The sequence below is a fragment of the Leptodactylus fuscus genome, chromosome 1, assembly GCF_031893055.1.
Source record: "Leptodactylus fuscus isolate aLepFus1 chromosome 1, aLepFus1.hap2, whole genome shotgun sequence".
NCBI lineage: Eukaryota > Metazoa > Chordata > Amphibia > Anura > Leptodactylidae > Leptodactylus > Leptodactylus fuscus.
Window position 1 is genome coordinate 177014081 of NC_134265.1, and position 26032 is coordinate 177040112.

Here is a 26032-nt window from a genome sequence, read left to right on the forward strand (position 1 = left end):
CAAAAAACCGCAACAATATCTGCAACAAAAAAAGCTGCGTTTCCGCAATGTGGGGCCTCAGCCTTAATGTTATTTTTGAAGGAAGGAAACCCGGGTTCTAATAACTATACCTTTTCATTGACTCGGTGGACTTCTGAGATAAGGGCGTCTACATTGTCCTGCAGTATAACACAGAGCTCTGTCCAAGAGAAATTATTCATCAGGCTTTCTGGCTGTTTTATGAGGACATAACCTGCTACTAGGCGCTGATATAAGCCATGAAGGAAAGTTAATTTCTCCTGAAAAGGAAAGAAAACCTAGATACAGTTCACGAAATACATGTCATATAACAACAACATATATAGCATAACACAAAAAAACCCTACAAACTGGTGATTAATGGTGAATATGTGCTATTAAAAATAATTATATATGTATATATATATTTATTATACTGCATATAAAATATATGTATATGTATTATATATTAGTAATAATAATAATAATAATAATAATAATAATAAATAAATCTACCTTTTAGCTTACGCTGGGTTCACACCAGCGTTCGGGTCTCCGTATCAGGTTTCCGTCTTCTGCCGGCAGAAACCTGTCAGACCGAGTTTGGCTATTAGCGCCAGTGAGATTTTTATGCTCTCCGTGCCGTTTTTTTTTAAACCGGACACAAAGTCCTACAGGTTCGACTCTGTGTCCGGTTAAAAAAAAACCGGTTTTGCCGCAGAGAGCATTAAACGCTCATCGGCACGCACGGCCGGACACTTTTCAAACCCATTCAAATGAATGGGTTTGAAACATGACTGCAGGTTTCCATCTCCTGCCCAGTTTCATGCAGGAAACGGAAACCTGCATAACGGAGACCGCGGGCGCAGATGTGAACAAAAGAAACAAGCTACAGTCAGTGCCGGATTTAGATGAAAAGAGGCCCTAGGCTATGCCACTTTTGAGGCCCTTTCACCTCCCATTTTTAAGTTTGTAAATTACATGAGAGATAATAAAATACATCATTACTGTGATATATAAATATTGTGATAAATAAATGCTACTAGTTCTAGAAGACCAAAGTAATTGCCGTTATTTGGACTTCCAAACTTTTCATTGTCTCCTCTAAACGGTAAGCCTCGCTCTGCAAGAGTGCAAATTACAGCGAAAACTCTTTCTATAAGGTAACACCAGTATTGCTGCTCTTTTCTTATTTCTTCCTCTAATTTTGAAGTTTAAGTTTTCCCTTTTTCTCTTGTTAAGTACGTTAACACAGCATACCTATGATTTTCCGAATTTTCATGAGTATGAATGATAGCAGGGTTTTTCCAATCATTAAACCCTTCAGAAGTTAATGCTGTTCAGAATATGCAATATTTGGAAACAGTTTACAAACAAAGCAAAAAAGGCAGCCTTTTGAGGGAGAATACACAAGCCATTCTAGGGTATATTTTTCTCCATTGGCTTTTATTGAATAAAAAATAGCTTTTGTACAAAATCTGGACTGATTCTTATATTCTCGCTTAGAATTTAAAAATGGTCCACAGTGATGCTGAACTTGAGAAGGGCCCTTCTCTACCCAATATGATACATCATTTTGCGATAAATTTGTCCACAAGCCAACATTAGAGATGAGCGAGTACTGTTCGGATCAGCCGATCCGAACAGCACGCTCGCATAGAAATGAATGGACGTAGCCGGCACGCGGGGGGTTAAGCGGCCGGCCGCCGTCAAAGCGGAAGTACCAGGTGCATCCATTCATTTCTATGGAGTGTGCTGTTCGGATCGGCTGATCCGAACAGTACTCGCTCATCTCTAGCCAACATCTGTTACAGTAGACATACAGTATATTTGACATCACTAAATTTGCAACATCTTGAACATGGTCTTTCTCATTAGTTGTCTGAAAAAAATTCTGAATATTCGTATTATTTTCTTGTGGCTCGTTTGTATATTCGTGTTCAGTAAGTTGCTCTTGAATTAGTTCCATATTTTCACTTTGAGTTGGTGCAACAGCCGAGTCCTCACATACAATGCACTGCATTGCTTCCAATTGAGTAGTACTAGTTGACACATGCATGTAAGCAGTAGTCGGCGTTAGCTTCTTTGCCTCATACTCTTGTAGCTTCTTTTTATTGTATTTGCAAGCGCCACTTTCAAATCTTTTACTCATTCTTAGATTAGCTGAACAAATACTTTATTGTAGAGAGTGCGATCCTTCGTTGCTGCTCACCGCATCGAATACAAAGTAGAAGAGAGAGTGACTTACGCCAGCTTCCGGTTTTTGTATGTCGCGGGCAAATTGTTGCTGCCCTCTGGTGGTAGCTCCGCCACAATCTTAACCAATACATTTTTATGTTTGTTAATTAGTCATATGCGTAGAATTTCTCCTTATTTTCGGCTGTGTTTTAGAGTGTTCACTGTTTTTTGAATAGTGCAACTTTAATTTTGCTAACAATTTGAATGTAGGCCCCTCTTGATCTTGAGGCCCTAGGATGAAGCCTAGTTAGCCTATTGGTAAATCCGGCACTGGCTACAGTAAGTACAATGGAGTGAATACCTGGTATAAAAGAATGTTTCCATTCATCATGTGGTTTTTATGCTACTTATTATGTGACTGTTTTCATCTCCTTGGCTATAGTAACCTTCAGGAAAATACGGATATTTAAACCTACTAGAAGCCTATATAGAAGCCTCTTGTAGATTGTAAGCTCTTGTGAGCAGGGCCCTCACTCCTATCATGTGACTTGATTGATTATTCTGTAATGTATCTTTTTGTCTGTACTATAACCCTATGATTTGTAAAGTCCAGTGGAATATTTTGGCGCTATGTAAGTAAAATGTATTATTATTACCTCTGCATCTTTCTGAAAAGTTTGAGTTATTTTCTGGATTTCATGTTCGGACTCCAATAATTTCAGTTTTTCCTTCTCCCAGGCATCATGTTTCTCCACTAGTTCTGCCTGAAGTTGGACTATTTGAGACTCTCTTTCAGCACAAGCAGCACTCAGACTTTGTAACTCCTTCTTAGAAATCATCTGTTCTGATCCAACTTTCTAAAGAACAGAAAGGTATTTGTAATGCAAATACTAACCGTTGACAAGTTGTATATGTGATAACTAACAACATCAAGTTATGTGTAAGTTTATCAAATCAATGTAAGTAAACACAGCCCAACATACTGAGGAGCTAAAGATTTTGCCTTCTTTAACCCTTCACTGACTGGTTTCTTCAAGGCCTCAGTGACCAATCCATTTTTTTTTGTTTTCATATACTAGACTGCCAAAATTCAGCAGAGTAAAAAGTCCTGCATGGAGTTTCGTGTATTACTGCTGTTGTAGTGATTCAGCTCGCCAACATTCAGGTCCCCCGAGGTCACTACGATAGTGTGAACATAGCATCACCATAATCATAGTGGCACACAGAAAGAAGTTACCATGTAATGTTTAACACAGAGTGTAAGTCATAAAAATGAAATACAAAAAATAACGAGAGATTTTTTTTTTTTTCCACACAGTGCCCCCAAAATAATATAAGCTAATGAAAACATATAGACCCTAAAATGGTACCATCTGAAAGTATAATTTGTAAAAAAAAGATTAAGCAAATGGGGGCAACATGGTGGCTCAGTGGTTAGCACTGTAGCCTTGCAGCGCTGGAGTCCTGGGTTTGAATCCTGCCAGGAACAACATGTGCAAGGAGTTTGTATGTTCTCTCTGTGTTTGCGTGGATTTCCTCCCATACTAAAAAGACATACGGATAGGAAAAAAAGTACATTGTGAGCCCTATATGGGACTCACAATCTACATAAAAAAAAAGAAAAAAATGAATTTTCAAATGCAGACATTGAAAAAATGGAAAAAGTTAACAAAACTCCTAAACTAGGCTGCATACTTAAATCAAATCTGTCAGCAAAATAATTGGTATCAACACCCCTAAAGTTCTTTACAGATAATTTGCATAAAAAGAAAACACTGATATTCATGAAAATGGAGCTGCAATGCAGGATAAGAAAGGCATCTATGGAAAGTGTAGAATCCGTCCTACAAAGTACTTTGATTAGTTTGATACCAATTATCTTGCTGATAGACTCCCTTTCATATTGAAGAATTTATCGGCAGCACGTACAGATATAGGTCATCAGCAGATGTTACCAAAATCAGTGACTATTGCCAGATTGACAGCTGAAAAATAAGAGAATATATAATTACCTCAAGGGTATTTTGCAGAGTATGTATCATCTGTTTGGAAGATTTTAATTCTTCTTTCATCCCGGCATAGACATGTTTTGTGGTCTCCAGCTGTTTAAATTTTGTTTTAAAGGGAAAAAAAAGGAAATTTATATGTCACTTGGATTAGTGCAAAGCTAGATACTGATCTGCATGCAATCAGCAATGATCCTATTACAGTGTCTAGAACTCTGTACACCACATACAGCTTCCTGTGCATATATTGTAGTGGTGGCATCTGGAATTGCAGCCCTGCTCCCATTTCCTTGTACAGGAGCAGAGCTGGTTCAGGCTATATACTAGAATACATCATATACTGCTTCCAGCAGGCAAAACAGTTGATCGATGTTGTATCTTTGTCATAGATAGAAGAGTAAACTCTTTCACTGTTTCAGTGTATTTAGAGTCTGTGTATTATTAGTCAATGAGCTCTTTGGAAACTAGCTACATGTCACCCTGGCTGCACTGATTTATTGGTTACTGCAAAACTGGGGCAACAAAAGAATTGTCAAGGATATAAGGATTTGCATGCAACATAACCATATAAATCAAGAAAATGACAGAAAGATATTGAGAGATTTGAGCATGACAAACAGCTTTGTTCAATCTGGGAAATATAAGGGGGTGCAAAATAAATCCCACAATTAACTACTACTGAAATATCGGCTTCCCTGAAAAAAACATGTGGAGGTGCACATGAGAATACTCTAAAACTTAGGGTCAATTGTTCAATCACTACAAAATAGTGATCATTATGTTTTCAAATAAAAGTGCAAATCTTAAAAAAACCTAATATACATTTTATATACAGACATATATACACACACATGTATATAGATAGATAGATAGATAGATAGATAGATAGATAGATAGATAGGAGATAGATAGATAGATAGATAGATAGATAGATAGGAGATAGATAGATAGATAGGAGATAGATAGATAGATAGATAGATAGATAGATAGATAGATAGATAGATAGATAGATAGATAGGAGATAGATAGATAGATAGATAGATAGATAGATAGATAGGAGATAGATAGATAGGAGATAGATAGATAGGAGATAGATAGATAGATAGATAGATAGATAGATAGATAGATAGATAGATAGGAGATAGATAGATGATAGATAGATAGATAGGAGATAGATAGATAGATAGATAGATAGATAGATAGATAGATAGGAGATAGATAGATAGGAGATAGATAGATAGATAGATAGATAGATAGATAGATAGGAGATAGATAGATAGGAGATAGATAGATAGATAGGAGATAGATAGATAGATAGATAGATAGATAGATAGGAGATAGATAGATAGATAGATAGATAGATAGATAGATAGGAGATAGATAGATAGATAGATAGATAGATAGATAGATAGATAGATAGGAGATAGATAGATAGGAGATAGATAGATAGATAGGAGATAGATAGATAGATAGATAGATAGATAGATAGATAGATAGATAGATAGGAGATAGATAGATAGATAGATAGATAGATAGATAGATAGGAGATAGATAGATAGATAGATAGATAGATAGATAGATAGGAGATAGATAGATAGATAGATAGATAGATAGATAGATCTACATACACTCACATAATACTGTATATGATATAATAAATAAAAAAAGATACTACATTTACTATGAAGAAAGTACTAAATAAGCAGAAATGCTGGGGTTCGAAATGTGACTAAACCTATAAGTGAACTCATTTAATTCAACACTTTAGGCGTTCTCGGAAGGAAAATCGATGACAGCAGTGATTTCTTTTTCTTGTACTGGAAAGCTGTCAAGTCTCAATTCCCAAACCCCAGACCTTTGATATAAGCTGGAGAAAAAAAAAGCTACAGTAGGCCAGAGGCGAGTTCTTTGGAGCCAAAAAGTGGCAGCGTTACCTCATTAGACGTGCTTTCCAGCTTGTTCTGGTAATCTGTCAAGGTATGTCTAAGAGCCTGAAGAACAGCAGGTCCTGCAGCTTTGTCTTTATCACTGTAAGCCCCTGGAGAATAGAAGTACAATGATAAGGTACGGACAAAGAGTCACAAAAGGTTATTAAAAACAAAGAAAAAAAAAATCAAGGTTCTGTAACTTTTCCAGTTGTCGGGAGTGACGATAATCATATTAACTAGATCTCCTCTATATTTAAAAGTGATGGTCTGTTTTTTTTTATTTTTTTTATATTAAATTAAAATTTTTTAGTTGGCCTGAACAACCCCTTTAATCTCTACACACTTCCTTGCTCTTGTTTTATTGGGTATCATAATCTACAAGGAGAAACAGTCAATAAAAATAAAAAATCTGATGTATTTGGCCCCTATGAAAGGTGGGCCTCATTTACAAAAAATAAAAAATACACAACATCTAAAAAGTAAAACTGCCCTTTTTGCTCATAACAACTAACCCAAACTCAGTTCTGAAAGGCTTGAGACTGTCTAAACAGAGAGTGTTTACTATCATATGGCATTTTAATCATTACAAAATTGTCATATTCCATGTTTTGTGGCAATGTTGTTAAAATGAATGTCATGAAATGCAATGTGATATTAAGCAGGTATAATGTGAGCTGCTAAAACAGAAATTGCCTTGTTAAGTCTTTAGTGTCCTACATAACCTTTACGACTTCACAACTTTACATGAGTTGTAGAATTTGGCTCGGCCCCATGAAAACATCTGTTCCCTTTGCAGGAACATTGAGAAGACCTTATTCTCTGCTGGATTCAATGTCTAACCTGTGTGCCCTTTCCTGATGGTTCTCCCAAATTATACAACTTGTAAATCAGCGTATGGACTGACAACAGCAGGTCCTCTTCCCCTTAGCCTTTCCTGGGCAGTCGGAGTAGTGGACTGCTGTGAGGACTACTTCAATCATGTCATCAAATGAGAACGTACGGGGAAGGTGCCGGAAGGAGACATCTGTACAATTCCCTCAATGCAGTCACTTTAATACACTGACAGATGCATCTGTCACACTGGACCTTCAACTAACCTGATATATAATGGCTTGGCATATTAAAGCTTTCCACCAGTGTCTGTAGTTCTCTCACATTACATCCATAAGCCTCCTCTAAGGACAGTTGGTGTTTTTTGTTCTGGTTGAGAGTAAGAAAGTTGTTACATATTATAATTAAAAATACAATTATGTCTTATTGGATTGCAGTTTCCATTATGAAATACTTAAGGCCCTAAAGGGTTTTCCCAGAATAAAACATTTATTTACTCTGCTACATTACACAAAATAGAACAAATTTGCAGTTGGAATTGTTTAAAAATATTCTTCTGTGTCTAAATATTGCGGTTACATACTTATCATGACACCTCTAAAACATCCACCTTAGGAGGTGTTCACACTACCGTTGGTGTCCGATCAGCAGTGTCCGTGGCTATTGTCCGTTCAAGATTTTAGCAACGGACACTAGCTGAACTGTCAGAAGTTCATTAAAACTTCCATTCATTTCAAAGGGATTTTATCTTGTGTCCGTTTGTGTCCTTTAGAGTCCATTTTTAAAAAACGGACACCTTCATAACGGACTCCAACAGTAGTGTGAATCCTACCTAAGGATATGTTCAGACAGAGGAATGTGACGCCGATTTTGCAGTGGATTCTGCTAAAATTGTATTCGATGGAATTGAAAGATCAAAGCATAAAGCTAAAAAAAATAAGTGTCCTGCTCGAGCTTACCGCATCTGCGGCACAACACAATCCAATAATTACACCTATTCATGGGAGCCTAGTCAGCAGTTGAAAGGAGTGTCGGAAGATGAATTTTATTTATTTATTTTTTTAGTCAATGACTAAAATAAATGACTGATGAATATTATATTGCTACATTTATTTAGACATTATTTGTCCATGCTGAAAATACATACAATAGCATTCATAAACTCCAAAGCAGAAAAAAGGATGGCGGTAATTTAATACCGTACTAACTGCAATCTTGGTAAGATATATTAGCAATATCCTGTGATGCAACAAGCAACAAGTCCATAATTTTGCTAGGATTCATAAATTAACCATTGTGCCCCATACAGTTTATCCAAGTAATTCTTAAAGGGGCTTTTGGGGCCTGAAATCTTTTTTTCACACTGGTGATCTATCCACAATATCCCTCAATATGTGATCTGTGAATGTCTGACACCTAAACCCTGCAAGATCAACTATTGTAGCAGCCTCTGGCTGACTAGAGAACGGGCAGTGCGTACAGTACCAATCCTATTTAATTAATAGAAATGGTGCTAGGGGGGTATCGTCACTCCTTGGGGAGAGACCACCATATAGGTGTGTGGAGACTTATTAAGCCTTTAGCACTTCACTTTGCAAGGGACTATGGGAAGAATGTGCAAATCTGTCTTCCATGATGTACCAGGTTATAGTCCTCTCTACATCGAGCTGACGAGATGCAATAACATTGAAACGGCCATCCTCGGTTGAGAGACTATACCTGGTAATAATCCCAGCATCATTGCAAAACAAAGGCCTCTTGGAAGGTCGAGCATGATGTTAAAGAGAGCAGCCTTTATTGGGCTATATCACTGAGATTCTGTCTTCCTAATGAGATTCTGTCTTCCTAATTACATCAGGGAAGAAAGGCTTGCACATTCCAGTGAGGGCCCTCTATTGGTTTGCAACACTGAGGCACCTGACTTCCTAATTACATAATGGAAAACAGATTTGCATATTCTTCCCATAGAAATGGTGCTGCAAGTCATCAGTATAATAAATAGATTTGGGGTCAGAAAAACATTTTAGCTGAGGCCCCATGTTGTGGAAACACAGCTTTTTTTGTTACAGATATTGTTGCCTTTTTTGTGCCAAAACCAGGAGTGGCTTCAAAAGGAATAAGAAATATATAGGAAGTTCTTATACTTCTACCTTTTTGATCAATCCACTCCTGGCTTTAGCTCTAAGGGTGCATTCACACTACTGATACGCTGCTTGATTCTGACCGTTAAAACACGTTCAGAATCAGCGGCGTATAAAGCAGTTCCCATTCATTTCAATGGGAGCCGGCATACGAGCGCTCCCCATTGAAATGAATGGGCTGCTTTTTTCACTACGAGCGCTCCCATTGAAGTGAATGAGAAGTGCTTGCGTGTACGGCTCGGAATGAGCAGAGCTTCACTTCAATGGGAGCACTCGTAGTGAAAAAAGCAGCCCATTCATTTCAATGGGGAGCGCTCGTATGCTGGCTCCCATTGAAATGAATGGGAACTGCTTCACACGCGCTGATTCTGAACGTGTTTTAACGTTCAGAATCAGACAGCGTATCAGTAGTGTGAATGCACCCTAAAGAGAACAGAATCTGTAACAAAAAAAGGCACATTTCCGCAACGTGGGAACCTAGTCATGAAGCTAAGCAGCATTGTTGACTAATGTGCTTTACAGTACCAGCAAAGCAAATGAAATTTTGGTTGAACTCATCCACAAATTGCATTGTAATTTCCCTATATTTAATAGGGGAAGAAAAAAAAGCTGAGAAAAATGCAGCAAAAACTCGATGATAAACACTGCTGAAAAAAATGCACTGCATTTTGCTGCATTTTTTTAGCTGCATTCACATGACATGAATACTTAGTCCGTGTGTTATCCAGATTTGCCAGTCCCCTACTGATTATAGTACAACACAGTACGGGGCTGGGAGACAGGGTCTCCTAGAAGCATAGATAACTATTATGCTAGGAGTCCTTCTGGCATACTGTTCAGGCTGCTACATATGGCAAATACACAGACCAAGTTGTATGGGTGAAACTCGGTTGTGTTAAAACAGGTTTAGTCTGAAAAGGGTTTTCCCATGAATCTAACCATATTTAAATTTGTAGACAATTACAAGTTATATAATTTAGCAAATTTAAATAAATTTTACAGAATGTTAAAGATTTTCTCTAACCATCTTAGTACTGACAGTCTTTTGTCTTGATTGATTGATGCAAGAACTTTTCATGGCCTGGTCAGAAACCCAACTATGAATTCCTTTTTTTTTTTTTTTTTTTTTTTTTTTTTTTACAAAGAGGCAGGAAAGGACACTATATACTTGAGAAGATAATCTGGCAATAATAAGGAAATCATGGCTGGGTTTCATAGCACAAACGTTATATTGCATGCATGTTTGTATCCACTGGCAACCGATCAAGATAAAAGAGAAAAATCTTGAAAAACAAAACAAAAAAAAAAACATAATTTTTTAAAATTATTTATATTTGCAAAAATGTTTGACTTAATTGTTTACAGATTTAAATATGGTTATGTCCTTGGTAAACACCATTAATATTACAATTGTAAAGGCAATACTATGTTTATATTTTTAAAACTTACGTTACATATTTTATCAGAACGGCTAACATGAACAGCGTATTAGCTTTTACCTTTTCAAGCTCCTGCTGCATTAAAGCTAGGTTTTCTTCAGAGGTCTTAAGATTCACAGAAAGCTCAGTAATCATTTGGGTTTTCTTCTCAATTTCTGCTTTGAACTCCTGTACCATATAGGAATGCTCCTTTTCTAATCTGGAATATAGATAAATATATTCAATAAAGAGCTGATGCATGAGGACAAATATCAAAAATGTATAGTATAGTACATAAAATATATTAATAATGGAAAATAAAACAAGCAAAATGCAAAATAGAAACATAGTACATAAAAAAAGAAAATTAAAATAAATTGTGATACTCACTGGTTTATGGATCCACCATGCCACCTAGCCAATGTGGCTTTGAGCCACTCCCAAGGGGTGTTATCTAAGTAACCTGCCCAGATTTCATCATTTCATCCCTGTATGGAAATCTGGACTTTGCTACAGAGCAGCTACTCTGTTACTATGTCTTAGAGAGGTCCTGGTGTAGGTGACAGCTGGCCAGGAGCCACAGAAGACAAAGGTGCACTGCACCAAAGGGCCAAGCAATTACATAGTCACATAGTCAGGTATAAGCCAAAGGTCTGGGATCTAGAGTAGTCAGGAACAGGCACGGCCAGCAATGGGAAGGCAAGTAGTAATTATAGCTCAGTAAAGTAGGAAATGAAGCCAAAAGCGCAAGTTGTAGTCTGGTACATGGAGTCACACACAGTAGTATCTAGACTAGCTAGGAACATTTGCTCAGGCAGGGCATGTTTAGTGAAGCTGGCTTTTAAACAAACATTCTGACAGTGAGAGGTTGGGGGAAAGATTACAGGTGTGCACACAAACCCTTTAAAGAGGATCTTTTAGCACTTCCACTAAGTTCAGTTCTTAGTATCTGTTAATAGACACAGCTCCACTGATTCCAGTGCAGTGCTTTTTTTTTACTAGCCCCACTGTGTCTGAGCAATCAGTGCTGTAAGTTTTGCTGTCCGATATACTGTTTAGACTTTGTATTGTTTAGACTTTGTATTGTCAGAAAGGCAGTGCCAGGCAGGAGCAGAGAAGGGGTGTCATTCATCAAATACAAAGAACACTGTAGCAGGTAAAAAATCTGGCCGAATCACTGTTTCTTCATTTGAATAAAAATGTGAACAAAATGTCAGACATCTCCCTACATTGTATAACTAAATGCTAAGAAGAAGAAACAACACACAGCTATGTGAACAGAAATATATATAAAAAAAGAAAATGGGTGTCAAAATAAGGTGCCTGAAAGATGGCTTAAAACATAACAGAAGCTATTGGTATTGCTGTAATCGTATTGACCTGTGGTACACAGATAACATGTCATTTTACCATACAGTGAATGCCGTTAATACAGTAGTATAAGGAAACTGACCGGTCAGATCGTTTTATTCATTTTCAAAAAGTTTAAAGCATACTTAACAATACCGCCCCATCCCAACCTTTCTCCATAGGAAAAGGCAATATAGTAAGGTATGTACCCAAACAGTAGGGCTACGGCATGCCCTACTATGGGAGTCTCTAGGGCAACCTTCTGCCACAGATATCACAGCAATGGAGTCTGTAAAAAGGGCATGAGGAGAGATATGTAAAATACTCCATCTTATAACTTAGAAGAGCTCACCAGACCTGACAGGTCCAGTCAGTCATGAGCTTCTCAAATTTTGTAGCTCAATATCTCACTTACTTTATCAATAAATTCTCTCTTTGTAAGTGAGGAGAACTGGATCCAACGCATTGTAGTTCACATATAATAAACAACCCACACCCATTTTACCATATATATCTAGTATTAGTTTGTATGGAGAGCTTAAAATACAGTGTTTAGAGTCTCTTAGCAACTGTAAAGAGTGTTCTTTGTCAATGAATGCCAGGACCTTGGTCCAAAATACATTTCACTCAATGCTATCAAACACCTTAACAGGTCTGATGGAGATGTTCCATATCCACAATTATCAGGAGGGACTTGAAAGCCTAGGAACAGTCATATGTTTGCAGATGTGGATTTTTGAGACATAACGTCCATTTGATCAGAGTGTATCCACGGAGTCGATTTAAAGGGGGTATACCCATCTTTGCAATTTATGGAATCTACACAGGAAAGAGTTAAGAACATAGCAGCTATTTTTGAAACTCACATTTAAAGAAACAAAAATAGCCCCACATTACAGCAGCCTTTCCAGTCATTACGAGACTGAGACTGGGAATCCCTGCTGTTGATAAGTGGGTCCTAAAAATGGAGACCACATCTTTGGGACAGTTATACCATATCCTGCCATAAAGCAGGAAAACCCCTTTATTGCGGACAGCTGGTGTCTGAGCAGCGGGGGCACTCTCCGGCAACTTATTTTTTTAAGACAAGTATTATTGTTATACTCACTTGTGCAGCTTATCTGCCATCTCTTCGGCGGCAGCCCTTTCTCGGGTATAGGCTTTTTCCACTTCTCTAAACTGACTTTTTATAAGGTCTAAATCTGATGTGGTTTGTGCCTGGCTGGCCTTCTCCACTTGTAATGAGGTCTCAAGATCCCGAATACGTAGCTGTGAAAGGAAGCTTATCTTGATTACACAATGATTGTACAAACCAATGATCAAAAGCTGCTCATAATATACGGTTTATGGATAATGATGCTAATTAATTTAGAAAAATTAACAATAATTACTATGTCTATGGTACTAAAATGGCTCAGTTGATTTGAATACATATTATAAATAGCTTACACTCTTCTCTCATAAAATGATAATACTATATATGCCTAGAATATGTCATCACTTTATTATGTGCGGGTCCGAACGTTTAGATCCCCACTGATCCTGAGAATCAAAACAATTTAGCACTGTGGCTCCTACACCGTTTTTGCCTGCACTTGTCCCTTGAACTGAACCAGAACTATAGCCAATACTCAGGATTAATAGGGGTCCTGTAGATCAGAACCCCACCAATCATAATGTGATGGCATATTATCACAATCTGTCATAACCATTGAAATGGGAATAACCCTTTAAATGTTTAAAATCTCTCCTAGTAGTAAAGCATAGTTTACTACTGAGCAACAAAAATACACAGGCCAACGCAAAAATGTTTCCTCAACTATAGAGCTTACAAAGGTGGCCGATGAATTGACATGTGGGCAAAGATCAACAAAGACCCGGCATCCGAACAGAGGTTGGATTTATTTCTATGGGTAGTTAAAGAAAAAAATCATCAAGCAATTTCAATATTTAATAAGGCCACATTATTTTCTTCTTAAAGTACTGTACACTTAAAGCATACCTAAACCTTTGAACATCTTTTGATTTTTTGGCAGTAAACTTATCTGTCCCCTAAGCCTTGGTGTCCTACCAGCACAGTCAATTCGTGCTGCTCGGCTGTTTTTTTTTGCCTGAAGTCCCTACTGGCTGGGATGTCCCATGTCCCTTGTGGCAGGGACTTCCGCAAGAAGAAAACAACGGAGTTGCAGGACCGGCTCATGCTGGAAGACACCACAACAATGCAAACAGGAGAGTATGTTTTAATTTTGAATCATCCCAATGAAAAAAAAACAAAAAAAACCCACTAATGTAGCCTGGTCAACCCCTTTAAGATTACAAATGTTGTGTTGCAGTTTGGACCTAATGATAATAAATGCATTCACACAGACAAGTTTGGCTTTTTCCCAACTGTGGTGTTGCATTAACTTGCATGCACAACCACATTTACAAAATTTCAGTTGATCTTACGACACACAATTATAGCACAAGTTGCTGTATAGTCCTAGCCAGGAAATATATTAGCTCTTATTGTAATGCAATGTATTTGCAAGTAGTAAATGTTGAGACTGAGGTTTTTGTATTGTTGCTGTAAAAAAAAGTCAGCTTTTCTTTGGCCATTTTAGATATTTCTTGTTTGTATAGAGTTAGTGAGGGTGCTTTGCGAGCTACCTGGATGATTTCGGAGTTAAACTTGGACTCCAGATGAGCAGCTCTCTCAGCTTCAATGCTCTCCTCCAGCCTTTTAACTCTTTGATTTGCTGCCTGTAGGACAACAATATAGGATAACAATATAGGATTCAATTTACCAAATAAATTTCATTAATTCACCATTTCAAAGAACTGTGATTCTGATTTTCATCAGACTTGTGAAATTACTGTCAGCCCTGCCCCAGAGTCTGATATATTCCATGTAGGCTTTATCATCCTGTTGCAAACTATGAGGAACAGTTTCTTTATTGTCATTACTAGCTGAGTGGAAGGACAGTGAAGGACATCAAATATATCTGACTCCTACCAAGTGAACTTTTTTATAGTCTTTTTAAAAGGGTTATCCAGAGAACCAGCCCTCATCCCCTAGGTTGCTCCACTCCTACTTCCTTCCCAGTGTTCGCAGGTACTCACCGGTGCATGGGGACTGGTAAACTGTAGTAAAGCCAACCCCCATAGGACAGATATCTACCTGTGAAAATACGAGGGAGTGGGACCTGGAGGATGGGGGGCTGGTTTTGATCACGACCTGGGGTAGGAAGCAGCCTGGAAACCCCAGGTCCATCTTGAATGAATATATGGAGGAAGTAAGTCATATTACTGGACAGTGGATAACCCCCTTTAACCAAAAGCATGAGAGGTTGAATTAAGTAGAGATTTTCCCAATAGGCCCAGCTTTAAATAAGAGAGCTGATCTAAAACAGAGCTTGCTTCTTTAAATCTTTAAAGCAAAGTTTCCATAATTTTCGGGAGATATACCTTGCACAGACATCAACTAGCCGAGACACACTTAACCAAAGAAAATCCATCACGTCTTCATAGAGTATGGATATCTTATGAATACCACTTCACGTACTCCACACACTAGGGGTGTGACGATTTGCATTCATAGGGCTATACCGTATCACTGTGAGTTCTTCCTTATTGATCAAGAAGGCCTCTTTGTGTGCCTTTGATGTGTTATTTCACATATGACTTATAATATAGCAGCTCTGTACCTCCACCGTATTCCTCAGTGATTCTTAAAGATAGTGTCGTTCTTTTCTTTGTTCCTGGACAACCCAATATACATAATAGGATTTTAATCAAATGCTTTCATTGTCTCTGTATTGACATAGTTCCAAGCCACCTAGTCCTCAGGTGTCCTTGACCTTGTTAGCCAAACTGATTGATGAGCTTGACATGTGTGATCTAAGTATACGGTATATGGTATCCCAATGTGAGACAGTATTTGTGTTATTCCAGCTCTCATCGCTCTCTGTCCTGTACTGATCTTTAGATCAGAATGAGATTAATGACGTCTAATGTGTATTAGATTTGTTACCTCCCCAGAAGTATATCAGATTATTCCTCTCTGCATCTCCATTTTCACTTGGGGTCTCCTCATCGCTTTCAGGGAAGGCTTTGGAGACTGCAACTGGTAGTCAACCGACAAGTTGGCTACAACTTGTGGATGATACGATTGTCAAATTTATTGAAAGCTATTATAGAGTGAATGTAGGAACGGCACAGCTGGGGTTCTTATGGGACTGTTTGGAAGCCTATATCAGGGGACATTATACTGGAGAGATTAATGCCCATAAAACCAAAAAAGGCAGTTTACCGAATTTCTCTAGCAGAGAGTTTTAGACAAGGAAGTAGGATTTCTAACTGCTCTGACCCCGGAGGCTGATGCATTGTAGTTGGAAGTGACCACCTACTAGTTAAAGCAGAAAAGCAGAAAAGATTCTTTATAAAACAGAAATACTTTTAAAGGGGTAAAGTGCAGGCCACTTGCTGGCAACGCTTGTAAAAGAACATAATCCCCATTCTCATGTTATCGAATTACTGAACAGGAAGGGCAAGTTGGTCACAGTAGATGAGAATATAATCTGTAGGATCCAAGACAATTTAGTGACACACGTGCCTCATAATGTCATGTCACTGGGGATGACTTGGATAACTATCTTGCTTATCTCTTCAGAGTAGACCCAACAATTGGATAAAGCACTTCTGCTAGAACAACGGCAAAGTGCACACTCCACATAACCCAATGACAGGATGTCCCCCTAACCCCCATAGCAGCACTGGACTGTATACAGCTGAGACAATGCTATTGCACAAAATGAAATACTAAATATCACTGGTTTTACAGATTTTTCCCCATATGGCATAATCTTGATTTCCCAGAATCCTTCAGTTTGGATGGCTTTTTACCATGGGAACACTGGTTGGGTCAGACAAGAGTGAATTGCACACTAGAGGCCTTCGCTCAGCTAAAACAGAATTCAACCTACTCCATAGCCAGTTCTATAAATATCTAAGGTTGTGCAATATATTTGACTTACAAGCTCATGTGGTCCCCCTTGTTGTTAAGTCACACAAAGCGTTCCCTATCTTCTCTGCGGTTGGCTCAACCAGGGGAGCAATCTCCTACCTAAAGTAGGAGTAGTAGTAGTAGTAATTTAATAGGGGAATGGTTACAAAAATTCCCCATTGGTGGGCGATCCAAATGGGAGAGTGATCTAGGCCCCATAACAGATGTGCAATGGTCGGAAGTGTTGGAACTCATCCCCACTTTATCCCCATTTGAGCACAGTGGCTTTCTCAAATTTACCTGCTTCACAAAGCATACAGGATGCCTTACTACATAAAATAGGTGGAGGCTCCGGCTGTGTGTGGGAGAGAATGATCACATCTTGCATATGCTCTGGGATTGTGGTAGACTAAGTAGAATTTGGAGAATAGTCCTTGAGAAACTTACACAGGTTTAAGGGGTGGAGCTACCTGCAGATTCTAGGCAATGTCTGCTAGTTATATTGGCGATGGAGGCGTTAGATGCTATTGTAGTTCTTGGGATTCAGCAGATCCTGTACCAAGCGATAAAAACTATAGCAGCTCATTGGATCCAGGCTAACCTGCCTACCTCGAGAGAATTTACTTCTAGGAAGAACTCTATAATTAGATTGGAGTGGGCAGTATATTGTAAACATAAAGCAACCCCTAAATTTCAGGCTACACGGGATAGTTGGCTGGATTCCTCAGTCTTTCCTGACTCTGTAGGACATACGGAGGAGCCTCACACACCATTGGCCCATGGTGAGTACACAAGGCCCTCCTTCAGGTCTTCCCGGGTGGCTTATGCCTTGTTGATAAAACTACTTACAAGCCTAATCTGATTGATCTAACGGGTTGGGTGTCTTGGGATGGATCAGGGGGATGGGGCCTGGAGGAGGGAAAGATTGGTATTATACTGCAAAGCTTTGATAACCCTTAATTATATCTGTCCTGTATATTTGCTCCTAGTAGAGTCATGTTTTTTTTTTCGTTTTGTTGGTTTTTCTGTGTTGTTTAAAATGTATGTATTAAATCATAAAAAGCTCAATAAAATGAATTAAAAAAAAATAAAAAAAAAATGAATAATTACATCAAGTTCTTGCTTCAGTCTATCTTCTCTTTCCAGGCCAAATGCAATCTCACTTTTTTGTCTCCTGGCGGTATCCAGATGGCTATTCTTCTCTGTATCCAAGTCATTTAATTTTTGTTGGAGCTCCTGGATGATCACACTTTGTTTCTGAGAACAAAAGATTACACCAAACTATATTAACACCTTTAGTAACAGTCAATTTTGGACTTAAAGGGAATATCCTACGATTAACTATTATGTGTCTGTTAGATACACACTGGTTGAGATCTTCATGTCTCCCACTGCTTTTTTTTAATTTATTTTCAGAACATCTTCTTAAATGTGTCCAGTGCAGGTGAGAAGAAGTCTGTAATATACTGATTCTTACAATAGGAAGCACCACTCCTCAACCCAGGTACAAAAGGTCCCAATCTGTGGGACTGAGCTATTGAGCATTCATGACCACCTATACCAGACATATTAGAAGGACATTCTGAGAGGGAATCAAACACCACACCAGGAGGTGCCATAATAAGTATATCCCAACATCTATATCTAAATGCAGGAGCAGTTTTATTAAAGTGCACCTCATCTTATAAACAACTTTTCATAATGAATAGCACAGGCGAATACAGGAAACGCTAATAAATCTTATTACAGAGATCTGTTTCCTTCTCTGCTTTCCTCCCTCTCCTCATTTTCAGTCAGACTGTTTACATAGAGATTAGAGATGAGTGAATATACTCGATCGAATAGCTACACCACATAGCTTCCGGTGCAAAAACACTTCCGGGGCATTGAATTTTTACTGCCCGTCCCACCTTCCCTGGCGTCAGGAGCTATGCGGCGGAGGTATTCGATTGAGTATATTCGCTCATCTTTAATAGAGATCTATCTCCATATCCAGCCTCAAACACGACTCTACAGAGAGGGGAGGGAGAGAAGGAGACTGCTGGTTAATTGATTGTCTCATTCTCTGACGTGATAAAATCTTGTCTGGGAGAAATAACACTATCAAAAGCGCTCTCTCTCACTCAAAGTGTAGCAGCAATAATTATTTGCATGTCTCTACCGGCAGCTTTTCCCCCTCCCATCTTTATAGACTAAGAAAACAAATGTCCTTAATAAAATATATTACAAAGAGTGTTTTTTTTTCACCTTCCCCCAGCCTACAGAGAAAATATGTATTTCCTGCACAACCCCTTTAACCATAGACCTCGTGCTTTGTGTCTAGATTCTTTGAATCTTTTGATGAGATTATGTAATGTAGAGGGTGGGATATCTGGTGGGAAGTCTTTGCAAGTTTACGTTAAGGAAATTTTTTCTTAAATTGCTCCGCAATTTTTAGACAAAGTTTTTCATAGACTGGTGAACCTCTGAATATCTTTCTTGCTGAGAGACTCTGCCTCTCTAACACGCTCTTTTTATAGTCATTTGACTGAAAATTGACAGTCTAGCTGTTTTTCATTAATACTACTTATTTTTCCAGACTTTTGTTAACCCTTTCCTAACTTTTTAAGATGTGTTACTGCCATCAATTTCTAAATGAGTTAATAAAAAAAAAAATCAAATAGGAAAATGTCTAATTTTCAACTTTTGATATGTGTTCCATGATCTATTGTGAATAAAATATGGTTATAAGAGATTACCAAATCATTGCATTCTGGTTTTACATAGAATACAAACTTTTTTGGAATTGGGGTTATAGCTACAGACCATCACTTTCCAAACTCTCACAATTTCCTTATTATGCCAAGTTACCAATATGATAAATAAACTGCTACCAGACAATTCAATACTAATCCAGATATTAGGCAATAAACATTTGGACAATATATTCTGGGGACAAAGATCCCTGATCATGACCCATACTTACAGAGTACTGAAACAATTGCAACACACAATAATATAAGAATTTCACTTCAGATTTCACATTGGATGAAATTCAGTCTAGACTGACAAAAATAAATATAATAAATAAAATGAGACCAGATCAGAGATCAGTAGGGAGACACGAACTTGAAGTGTACAGAGACTTATTAGGCCATGTATACATCAAAGATATGGAGATAAATTCATCTTAAAAAAATTACAGAGGTCATGCTATGCATTCAGTATTTCACTACGCAAAAATATAGAATGAGGATAAATGCTCGATTATTCCACTCTTTGTGGTCATGCCCCGACTGCCAAGTTATTTCAATGGAACACTACTATTTATAGGAGAAAAATATAGAACCATAAACTGTTAAAGGGGCTCTAAAAACTCATTTTTAACTAAGCACATACTTGCATAGCCTTTAGAAAGGCTATTCCACACATACCTTTGTATGTTAATCCCCTCAGTCGTTTTTGAATGAACCTGCTTTTATTCATATGCTAACTAGCCAGCAACAAAAGTCTCAATGAGCACGGTCTGCTATATGTATATACAGCACAGGCGGCTGCTGCTGCTGATGACTCATTAGCCTTCTCTGCTCTCACACATAGCACACAGCAGAGAGACAGTGGTCGCTGAGACTTCAGTGCTCGCTGGAGGCTAATTAGCATATGAATATAAGTGCGTTCATTCAAAAACTACTGAGGCGATTTACATAGAAAAGGTAGGTGTGGAATAGCCTTTCTAAAGGCTATACAAGTATGTGCTTAGCTAAAAATGAGTTTTCCAAATGATAGAGTCCCTTTAAATAATCACAGCTAGGTGTATTTCTCTTCACAATCACCAATATGTCTAAGGCTGGAAGTCTCACATGGCGTAGACACCGCAGTTTGCCTGTGGTGGAAAAACCATGGAAAAAAACACAGAGTTTAACCATCACTGTGTAGTGGATGGGATTCTAGCGAATCTCATCGATACACAGTGGTAAAATACGTACATGTAGTGGACATGCTGTGATTTTCAAAACCGTTGCAGTTTTGGAAATCACAGTATGTCAATTATACCTACGGAAACACCAGTGGTATAATAGAAGCAGAAAGTCTGCAGAGTGGAAATCTCTGTGAAAAGCGCTGCGGGACGCTATGTGGGGTCTTATCCTAAAACTATGAATTTAACCCATGCTTGAAACAGGCTCTTGGAGCTGAAATGTCGCAGCATGAGGCAATAAATCTACTTCACTGTTTTTTACCACATACTTCTTGGTGTGACACCTGCTTTTTTTTGGAGTTCTATGAATTTAACCCAGTGAGCAGCTAAAAAAGCTATACTACATCGTTGGTCAGCCCTAAAATAATGAAAGCTAAGGGCATTCTGAAGGAACTACTTAGAATAGAAGAATTTTGAGATGTACTACATTGCTGCTTTTGCATCTAAGAGGTCTACCTGCAGATATTTAGGTATCTGCGGCAGCAAAATAATATCATATAACTCAAGGGGGGATGTAAACTGAGAAAGATTATAAAACCAATATGCACAGAATTTACACCTAAAAGAGTGATGATGTTTAAAGTTAGTGTAACACTTTTGTTTAAAGTTGGTGTAACACTTTAATAGTGAAACAGTGCAAGCACTGAATTATGCACCCTCTTATCTGTACATATTGTAATAGTCTGTGTATGGTTTATCCCATATACCTGCATACACGCTTCCAGGCTGCTTTTATCTGATATAAGCATCTGTTGCTCTTTTTTGTAGTTTTCAATTTCAAAGTCTTGGTCTTTCAAAACACTTTCAAGTTTCTTCTGTGCCTCTTGCCAGCCAAACTGTGTGCTCTGGAAATTTTCTTCGATGGTGTGCACCTTTTTCTGAAGTTCTTCGATTTGTGCTGTTTGGGAAATAAAAATTGCTTGTGTTTGTTATTGTCATTATATGCTACACGTCCACTAACTGTATAGCATGCTTAGGGCTAGTTCACACATGAATAGGGGGTGGCGAAATTTGGTCCCAAAAAAAACGCTTCAGGAATTAGGAAGCGGTTTTTGGCAAAAAAAAAAACGCCTCAAAAAACCACCAGGCGTTTTTTCCCTCCAGCACAGTTAATGGACCTTGATAAAACGCCTGGCGTTTTTTTGAGGAGGTTTTTGCCAAAAAAAACATGTCAAAAATCTTGTTGTGGTTTTCCGCCTCCCATTCACTTGCATTGATTTCCTGAGGAAGAATTCGCCTCAAGAAAGGTCATGTCGCTAGCGGTCTACATAGACCACTATTGTCTGAAGGAAGATTTGGAGGCGGATTCCACGTCCAAATTCCGCACCACTGGCCCCGTGTGAACGAGCCCTTTCTGTAAGACAATGGACAGAAAAATACAATATAATTCCACCACTAAGTAAGCCAAGCAGTAAGAACTTCACATACAGAAATAGAAAATAACCTAGAAAGTTAGGTACCAGCAGCAATGCTTTCATCTGGGATTGGTCTTCAGAGCATCAGAAGAAATACTGATTCGATTTCAATGTTACCTGATACTTTCAAACAGTGAATTTATGGCTTTCGTTCAGTCCTGTTTACAGTACTGCAAGTTACGATACAGTTATGATACAGAGGCCCCATGCTTGAAATCTCCCTCTAAGAGCTAGAGAGAAGAGAGTTTATATATCTGGAGTAGGCCTCAGCCCAGGTGTAGATCCTTGCCTCATTACTGGGCCAGAAAATCTGCAGCTCCTGCATTGCAGTGCAGTTCCATAAGGTGAAAGGAAGTGTACGGGTTTGTCCTGTAACCCTGAGTCCAGTGAGACTATATTGCACGTTTTGAGGAAGTAAGCCACACATATAGTTAGGTTATCCGTTCTGTCTAGTTATTCGCTCAGACGAGCAGGTATATATTTTGTTTTTGCTGAACATAAGGCTGTATATTTTTTTTTTTTGTTCATTTTATGCCTGAAGTCAACGTTTATTTATTTTCCTGTTTTTTCCCCCACTTTGTGTCCCTGTCCTGACTGTTTGGGTCCGCACCATTGCTTCTACCCAGCTAGCTTCCTATCTATCTATCTATCTATCTATCTATCTATCTATCTATCTATCTATCTAACATGGTCATCCATTTATTAAAATGGCCTACATGGAACATTACACCTCTCCTGCAGCAAAGTACCTATAAGTACAATAGGCCTATTCTCATCTCACAAAAGATTACTGGGATTATGTGGACTGGCAGTGTTTTAGCACATAATGTCATCTTCGGCACATAACAGAGTAAATTTACCTTTAAAAAGTTCTTGTTTTTCAAAGGAATTCTCTTTTTCCTCTTGCAAAGCCATCCTTTCCATACCACACTCCTTTCTTGCCACTGCTAACTCATACTCTAAACTCTGACGAATAGCTTCTCCTTTCTCAACTTCGGAACGGAGTTTGGCTAACTGGCTTTCGAGAGACGACAACTGGGGATGATAATGTTCATGAATTGTTAGCATATCAATTACAGTGTTCACACATATAATCTAATCATAAGATGTACAATAGCTAACTCAGGAGGCCGCAGCCTATTTATATACCATAGAACAGAGGTACACAAGCTTTCTGGTCCGAGGGTCATCTTGTTAGATGGTGTCACTCCCAAGGGCTACAATAAAATTTAGTGGGGTATTCCCATTTGACAAATTGATAATGTATGCCATAAATACCTGATGATATTTCTAGAAGTTACACTACACTACACATCTATTGAATGGGGGTCTTCTGCTCCCCTTTTTGGAACCCCAGACAAAAGTAAGTTAAGGTGAGCATACGTAACCCATTTGTCATCCCTCTCCCATCTCTGTGTTTTACCCAGTTAGTCCGCAGCTGGGAGTCCAAAAGACAGAGGAGAAGAGATAAGATAAGGAGGTATATGATAGTAAATAGAAGTACTCAATCACATAACATCATGTAGGCAGACAGCATCCAGGTCAATCCACCATATATGAGTGACGTTAGCATTAAAAAAAATTCTGTCCATAAGTAAGGTTCCAGGGACAAACACTGCAGTATATAGCCACTGGGCCCAGAGATTTTCAAATGTATTAACAGGTACCCCAATTCTGGTACATAGATCTCCCCAGCCTTAACATAGTATTAAATCTACTCTTAAATTCAGACAAACAAAGAAGATCTGGGTATTACCAGTACAGAAGGCGTTGAATTGCCAACTGCTGACTCTCCATCATAGAAAGTGTAGCTACCTAGACTAGTTAACAAATAAGAGGCTACAGGAGAATATCACACTGATATGCCTCCCACAAAGTTAGTTACCTCATGCCGAAAATTCCTCAACCTCGCGCAGCTCCACGTAACATGAATTAGATCTGCCTTTTACACTGCAGAGTTGTTTATGTAATAGATATGGTGTCTTGTACACTCAGTGGCGTAGCTACCCGTCCACCCAGGTACATCATTAAAGGGTTGTGCAGGATAAACTAAAAATTAACCTCTAAACTAAACCCCCTCCCCTGCTGAACTTCTAATTTACTTCAATTAAAAGAAAAAAAATCTATAATTACCCATACCCCTGGATCGGTCATGTGACACTTTGTGATAATCAGGTAAGGTTCCGAAATGGAACGTCACCATTACTCTTCCTCCTCCCCTATCCCCAGCAATACTTACCAAGCCTTCCTGTGTCCGGGATGGCTCCTCCCCTCTTCTTCTCTTCTAGCAGTGGGCGGAATAGGTTAGCTAGGGAGATGGGGGGGGGGAGGTTACTAGTAATGGGCGGGATCACTAGACTAAACAGAGACAGGGGAGGGTGAGAGGGGCTAGTAATGGGTGTAATCGCTAGATTAGTGAGACAGGGAGGGAGAATGTAGGAGTGAGAGAGGTGGGGGAACTGAATGAGAGGGAACCAGTGTAGCAACTACACAGGAAGTTGCACAGCGGGAAGATAGCATAAAGTAAACAAAGTCAGAGGATGCCAACAGCAACCAGAGTCACTCAAAAATCACTGCTAAAGCTATATGGGTTTACTTATTAACCCATTACCAGCACTCACACACCTTTATAAAAAATAAAAATACTGCCCAGAAAACTGCTTTAATACATGCTTTACATTTAACTAGATCAGTATCTGCAGGATAAGAATCTAGATAAAATGTTTCTTGCGGCAGCATTTGTGAGGCTTGAAAAACTGCATTTGGCACAAAACGGTCATTGCCTAGCCTAACATTTATCATCTCTCTCCCATATATCTTACTGTGTGAACACAATGGAATAAAAATTCTGTGTTTTAGAAAAATGCTCCGGTGAGTGACCCCCTTTTTACTAACCTATCTACATTTCACCAATAGATACTGTAGGGACAGCCTCAAAAACATCTGTCAAGACCTCATCTCTAGTAGGCCCCATATCCTGTGTCTAACTCTTATGCAAGGTGAGCAGCTAGGCCTTTAAAATACAGCGGGCAATTTTAGTGCCTAGAGATTATTTCCCCAGTGCCACCCTACTGGGCTATCAAATTTAAAGAGGACATTTGTATAACCCACACAAACGGGCCCACAATCCAGAAGGTGTGGTACAGCGCACAAGGCCTGAAGTCTACCAAATTTTGAAACCTAATAATTTAGAGAACTCTGGATAGTGAAGGTTTTTCCAAATAGGTGCCAAGATGTCAGGCATCCTTTGAGCCATTTCCCATATTTTATGAATAAGTTGAAGAATGGGTTACTTGGCCCCCATCTTCTTCCCCAAATGGACTACTTTCAATGCCTCCACGGGGCACATTCACATGGACCCCACAACATGTCTTATCAGGCCACCCACTATACAAAGTTCTCCTCAACTCCTCCTCTAAGGTGCAGCAGATGTAAGGAAATAAAGCCATAAGGGGATAAGGAGCAGCAAGACCATCATCCTCCTTAGGCCTTTGAAGGGTCTCCAGGCTATGTGAGGTATACATTGGTGTAATTGCAAATCAGATCCCTACATATACCATCAAACTTATGGAAGATGCAGAGCAGTAGCCACACTGGGGAATTATCCAAAATGTACAAAGTCTGTGATATAAACATAATCTTGGTAAGATTAAGAAGTGCAATGACACTAAGTGGGAGTTTACACCAGGTACCTGACTTCTGTCTCTGAATCAATGGTGTGATATTAAAGAGGTTGTCCCATCACAAGGATCCTATCTATACTGCTTGTTAATGTGGATGTAAGACTTTTTCTAAATACACTGCTTCAGCAAAACTGCTTTGTTTGTCC

The 26032-nt window shown here is 38.7% G+C and overlaps 1 protein-coding gene across 1 annotated transcript in view; it reads right to left on the bottom strand.

Moving 5' to 3' along the window:
• The window catches only part of CCDC171 (coiled-coil domain containing 171), a 71440-nt gene that overhangs the window by 35621 nt on the left and 9787 nt on the right, over positions 1 to 26032 (bottom strand). The window contains exons 4-14 of the mRNA XM_075279918.1: positions 23064 to 23238; positions 21496 to 21686; positions 17944 to 18090; positions 14499 to 14591; positions 12958 to 13118; positions 10581 to 10719; positions 7207 to 7309; positions 6116 to 6219; positions 4188 to 4277; positions 2832 to 3032; positions 111 to 278 (exon numbers count right to left, since the gene is read on the bottom strand). Coding sequence (XP_075136019.1) covers positions 111 to 278; positions 2832 to 3032; positions 4188 to 4277; positions 6116 to 6219; positions 7207 to 7309; positions 10581 to 10719; positions 12958 to 13118; positions 14499 to 14591; positions 17944 to 18090; positions 21496 to 21686; positions 23064 to 23238 — 1572 coding nt within the window. The remainder of the gene's footprint in view (positions 1 to 110; positions 279 to 2831; positions 3033 to 4187; positions 4278 to 6115; positions 6220 to 7206; positions 7310 to 10580; positions 10720 to 12957; positions 13119 to 14498; positions 14592 to 17943; positions 18091 to 21495; positions 21687 to 23063; positions 23239 to 26032) is intronic.